This window comes from Dipodomys ordii, unplaced genomic scaffold (assembly GCF_000151885.1).
Source record: "Dipodomys ordii isolate 6190 unplaced genomic scaffold, Dord_2.0 Scaffold119, whole genome shotgun sequence".
NCBI classification, from domain to species: Eukaryota; Metazoa; Chordata; class Mammalia; order Rodentia; family Heteromyidae; genus Dipodomys; species Dipodomys ordii.
In genome coordinates, this window is record NW_012267335.1 from 5,389,736 (window position 1) to 5,395,678 (window position 5,943).

At 55.0% G+C, this 5,943-nt stretch overlaps 1 protein-coding gene across 1 annotated transcript in view; it reads left to right on the forward strand.

The window, feature by feature from the left end:
- The first annotated feature begins 335 nt into the window (after nt 1-335).
- The window catches only part of Setd7 (SET domain containing (lysine methyltransferase) 7), a 23,392-nt gene continuing 17,784 nt past the window's right edge, over nt 336-5,943 (forward strand). Inside the window, exons 1-2 of the mRNA XM_013029506.1 lie at nt 336-546; nt 2,941-3,070. Of these exons, the coding sequence (XP_012884960.1) occupies nt 336-546; nt 2,941-3,070 (341 nt within the window). The remainder of the gene's footprint in view (nt 547-2,940; nt 3,071-5,943) is intronic.

Here is a 5,943-nt window from a genome sequence, read left to right on the forward strand (position 1 = left end):
TTTAAGGCACTAAAGTGTTCCTGGGCTGTGTGATCTGTGTTTTCTCTCATGTCTCTGCACCACCTGAAAACACGTTTTGGTGTTTAATGTCCCTACATTGCATACTAGTTAACCTGAAAACACATTTTGGTGTTTAGTGTCCCTGCATTGCATACTAGTTAATGTTTTCATTTTTCTCTTCAGTCACGACCCACGTTGTTAGCCCAGACCAAAGCCAGTAGACCAACTAACTCCTGCCTTTATTTCTGGCTACAACTACCACTTCAGTTCCCCCTGGGAGATTGGAGAGACACTGGTGCCGTGGCTCCTGGGGCTTCTGGAAGGCAGAGGTAGCCATGGGAAAGGGATGCCTTGCGATCAGTGGGCCACCTCGGCTGAGGCTGGAATCACCACCTAAAAGAGAAGCCCTCTGCCACCCATCTGCTAAACACGACTTTGTGAGGTACAGCAGTGAGGCGAAGATGACACTGAAGCTCAGAAGGACTTCCGGTCCGCAGGTGAATGAGTGTCGGAGTCCCTCTGACCCTCAGCGTCTGCGTTTAATATGTAAGGGCAGGACTGCAGACAGGACACCAGCTGTTCACCCCACTGCAGAAAAATACCCAAGAAAGCCAGGCGCTGATGGCTCACGCCTGTAATCCTAGCTACTCAGGAAGCTGAGACCCAGGACAGAAAAGTCCCTGGGCTCCATCTCCTAAACACCCATTAAAAAGCCAGGCTGGACACAGAAACGGAGGGACCGAGGTGAACAGGTACAGCCGTGGGGCTCTCTAGACACCATGTGGAAAGTGAACTGTACAGCGTGTGGGTGAGGAGAGAGTGAAGAATATGGTGACACTGTCCATAAAGAAATGTACCCATTGTCTGACTGACGCACGTGTAACTTCTCTGTACATCACCTTTACAATAACAATAAAAATACAAATACAAAAGCCAGGTTGGAGGCACTGCTGAACCCTTTCTGGTTTTCTTCCTTTGCGACAAATCTTGTTTATGAGGATTAAACCCAGCAAACTTACCCTTTTATCCCAGAACGCCCTCATACCTCTCCATAGCTGACTGGAGTCCACGAGTTGTATCTCAGCATAAACCCTGAAATGCGGGGCTTCTGCGACGTGCTGTGAGCCCTCTGGCTTTACCCTGCTTTACCTTTCTCTATTTTGGAACAGTTCTTTGCTTTTAGTACAAAATCTTATTTATGGACTGGCGGCAGTGAGCAAATAAATGAAGAAAATAATTTTTTTTTTTTGCCTTTTTAAGACTAACATTAAACTTTACTAAAAGGCCAGACAAAACAGACGAAAGGCCCGAGCTCATCGCCGGGGAGAGCAGCACAGCACCACATAGAGTTAGAGGCTAGGAGGCCACAGCACCTCCTTTTGGCAAGTCTGTTGGAATAGAACAATCTAGAACATTTAGTGATGGCTGCTGGCCCCGGTTGAGCAGAGAGCAGGAATGGGGCCGGGCAGGTGAGGGGGCTAATGAGACCGTCAGCCCTCCAGGTTGCCTTTCTCAGATGGTGTAGCAAAACCACTTTTTACACCAATTGCTGCTTACGGCTTCATTTGTATGCGAACTTTGTTGCCACTGGGATTGTGTGCGCGTGTGCACACGCGTGCGCGCGCGCACACACACACACACACACACACACACACACGTGTGTGCATGCACTCCTGAACTCAGGGCCTGCACATTTATCCTGAGCTTTTTCGCTCAAGGCCAGTGCTCTACCACAGCTCTGCTCTCAGCATTTTGGTTGTTAATTGGAGACAACCGTCTACAGTTTCCTGCTCTGGCTGGCTTCAAACCATGATCCTCAGATCTCAACTTCCTGAGTAGCTAGAATGACAGGCATGAGCCACTGGTGCCCAGCTTGGTGCTTGGACTTTTAAAGGAGGCCTTCACATGATTCTCCGGCTTCGGTCCTTACATGAGTGTAACTAACGGGATGTTGGTTACCCACCAGGGCTGGCTAAAATAATCACACTTCCAAAAGATCTTGGGTGGAACTATTTTAGTACACGCAAGAAGAAAGCAGAAGGAAGAGGACATTCGCCAAGAGCCAAGCTCTTTACATGGTAACTGGACAGTGACTGTTTAGGATAGGAAAGGGAAACTGGCGTGTCACTATTTGGTCATTCTAGACCCAGGAGAGAAGATGGCGTGTCAGTTGTGTGCATTTTGTAAGGCCAGAATGAGAGAGGAGAATGGAGCAGACAGACCGCCGTGTCAATACACCATCGGGCAGACTTACTAGAATCTGTGGAAATGAGGTCCCCGCTCCCGGGAGGGTCTTGCGTGGACTGCTTGGCTTTTCTAACTCTGCCGAGGAGTGAGAGCCACCAAGTGTGACAGCCAGAGAGCTCTGGCTATTGAAGAAAGAAGGAAGACTCCGAGGAATGCAGGCACAGGTTGACTGACGCCCAGGGAGCACTGTGCTGGGAGTCCCACGATGTCCTGGGGGAAGTGGGGTCTGGATAGATGGGATGGTGGAGTGTCAGTAACTTCTGGAAACAGCTGTGCTGTGTCATCCCTCCCACGTGTCGGCTGGGGCGGGGTTCCTGGCGGCGGATGAGGCAGGGGCTGTGATTTGGGGGGGCTGCAGATCCGCAGGACGCTGCGGGTCCCCTTGAAGTGTCCCACTGGCACCCAGCTGGGGACGCGTCACCGCGTGGGGAAGTATCTGGTCACCAGGCCACACTGTCGGTAATTCCTGAAAACAACTTGACCCCAGGTAAACGCATGCGGTGTCCAGTCCCGACACACCGCCGGCGTCTCTGTGTGGACGTTGAGTCCACGCCGCACCCGTGACAATCCCACAGCGCGGGGAAGGTGAAGGCCGTGCCAGCGGACGGGGGGTCGGGGGGCGAGGCCGGGGCTCAGGCCGGGGGGCCAGGGGGCGAGGCCGGGCTCAGCGCTGCCTTTGTCCCCTCTTCCCAGGGCAACTGGACGAGGATGGATTGCCACACGGGCCCTGCACGGTCACCTACTCCTCCACGGACAGGTTCGAAGGCCACTTTGTCCACGGGGAGAAGAACGGACGCGGCAAGTTCTTCTTCTTCGACGGCAGGTAGTGCTCCGCTCCCACCGCTTCTGCCTCATTTGGGGGTGTCCTGCTAGCTCGCGGGAAGGGATGACGCACACAAAAGTCACCCTCTAATGCCAGCAGGTGGGGGCAGCCGGGGCAGGAGGATCTCCAGTCGAGGCTAGCCTGAGCCACATAGTGAGACTCTGTCCCCCCAAAACACAAAAGCAAACAACTAACACTCAGCACCAGACTGTCATTGAGCTTTGTTTTTATTTACTAACTTACTTTGCAGTGCTGCAGATCAAACCCCAGGGCCTTGTGTATACGAGGCAAAGACTACCAGAGTTCAAACTCCAGCCCGGAAAAAGTTGTTGGGGTATGTGTGTGCACACTTGTACACGCTGATCCTGAGGCTTAAACTCCAGGTCTGGGCACTGTCCCTGAGCTGTTTTTGCTCAAGGTTAGCACGCTACCACTTGAGTCACAGCCCCACGTCTTTGTGGATTACTGGAAATCGGTCTCACAACCTTTGCTGCCTGGGCTGGCTTTGAACTGAGATCCTCAGATCTCAGCCTCCCGAGTGGCTAGAATTACAGGCGTGAGCCACCAGCGCCGGGCTCGTTTCAGTGATTAATTCCAACCTTTTCTTTCCCACTGTTTAAAACTAGACTTTGGCTATCAAATTGTAAGCTTCACCCTGGCCAGGACGTCTCTGTCCCCCGCTGCGGTTGCCAGCCGGGCCGGGCCCTGCCGGCCTCTCAGGGGGACGCGTCTGGAGGAGCACAGCAGCTCTGTGTCCGTCCCTTCCGTGCTCACACTGGGTCTGGCGAGCTGTGCGCGTCCGCAGCGGCAGGCAGACAGTGCCGCTGGGGTGCTATGGGCCGACGCGGGTCCCGCACAGCGGCCTCGTGGGTGAGGTCAGTCCCCACGCCTGCCATTCCTCACACTCGGGGCGCCAGGCCCGGCCCCCAGGGTCCCACCTGTGCCCCTGCCAGCCAGCAGTCCCCAGGGTCCTCAGAACCTCTCCTCAGGTTTGCTTCCTTGCCTGAGCAGCCACAGCACTGATGCGTTGCCTCTGGAAAGTTCTAGAATAGGTTAGGCGGGCCGTGTCCCACAGGAGCCGGCCGGCACTGCTGACCCCGAGCCGTCAAACCCTGCTTTGGTGTGCGCCGGAGACTTCCGAGCAGGCAGGACTTCCAGCCGGCGGGGCTGAGAGACCTCAAGAGGCCTCTCTGTCCAGATGCAGGCAGGGTGGGGTACAGGCAGGACCCCTCTAGACCCCTCCAGAGAGAGGTGGTGTGCTGACCCACACCACACAAGAGGCGGGCAGACAGTTCACTGGGCACGGCCAGCTCCAACATGGCGCCGCAGGGGATGGCACCTCAGGAGACAGGACGAGTCAGCAACTGTAGACCAAACCAAAACACGCGTGCATGCGCACGCACACACATGTATTCACATTTCCAGCACGCCACCACGGTGTCTCAGTCAGTGTGGCTGCTGTAACAGACCCATCAGTGTGTTTTCAGTGCTTATTTTGGGAGTGTGGGACTCAGGGAAGTCCAGGGGCCCAGTGCTGGAGGTGTGTGGATGGCGGTGTGTGGTGTGTGGTGTGTGGCATGTAGATGGCGGTGTGTGGTGTGTGAATGGCTGTGTGTGGATTGCAGTGTGTGGTGTGTAGATGTGGGTGTGTGGTGTGTGGATGGTGGGTGTGTGGATGGCTGTGTGTGGTGTGTGGCTGGCTGTGTGTGGATTGCAGTGAATGGTGTGTAGATGGTGGGTGTGTGGTATGTGGATGGCAGTGTGTGGTATGTGAATGGTGTGTGGATGGTGTGTGGATGGTGGGTGTGTGGTGTGTGAATGGTATGTGGATGGCGGTGTGTGTGGTGTGTGGATGGTGGGTGTGTGGATGGCTGTGTGTGGATGGTGAGTGTGTGGATGGCTGTGTGTGATGGTGGGTGTGTGGTGTGTGGATGGCTGTGTGTGGTATGTGGATGGTGTGTGGATGGTGGGTGTGTGGATGGCTGTGTGTGGATGGTGAGTGTGTGGATGGCTGTGTGTGATGGTGGGTGTGTGGTATGTGGATGGCTGTGTGTGGTGTGTGGATGGTGGGTGTGTGGATGGTGAGTGTGTGGATGGCTGTGTGTGGTATGTGGATGGTGGGTGTGTGGATGGTGAGTGTGTGAATGGCTGTGTGTGGATGGCGGTGTGTGTGGTGTGTGGATGGCTGTGTGTGGTGTGTGGATGGTGGGTGTGTGGATGGTGAGTGTGTGGATGGCTGTGTGTGGATGGCTGTGTGTGGTGTGTGGATGGTGGGTGTGTGGATGGTGAGTGTGTGGATGGCTGTGTGTGGATGGCGGTGTGTGGTGTGTGGATGGTGGGTGTGTGGCTGGTGAGTGTGTGGATGGCTGTGTGTGGATGGCGGTGTGTGATGTGTGGATGGCAGTGTGGTGTATGGATGGTAGGTGTGTGGATGGTGGGTGTGTGGTGTGTGGATGGCAAGTGTGTGGTATGTAGATGGTGGGTGTGGTGTGTGGATGGTCTGTGGATAGTTGTGTGTGGTATGTGGATGGTGTGTGGATGGCGGTGTGTGGATGGCGGTGTGTGGTGTGTGGATGGTGTGTGGTGTATGGATGGTAGGTGTGTGGATGGCGGTGTGTGGTGTGAATGGTGTATGGATGGCGGTGTGTGGTGTGTGAATGGTGTGTGGATGGTGGTGTGTGGTGTGTGGATGGCGGTGTGTGGTGTGTGTGGTGTGTGAATGGCGGGTGTGTGGTGTATGTGGTGTGTGAATGGCAGGTGTGTGGTGTGTGGATGGCGGTGTGTGTGGTGTGTGGTGTGTGGATGGCGGTGTGTGGTGTGTGTGGTGTGTGGATGGCGGTGTGTGGTGTGTGGATGGCGGTGTGTGGTGTGTG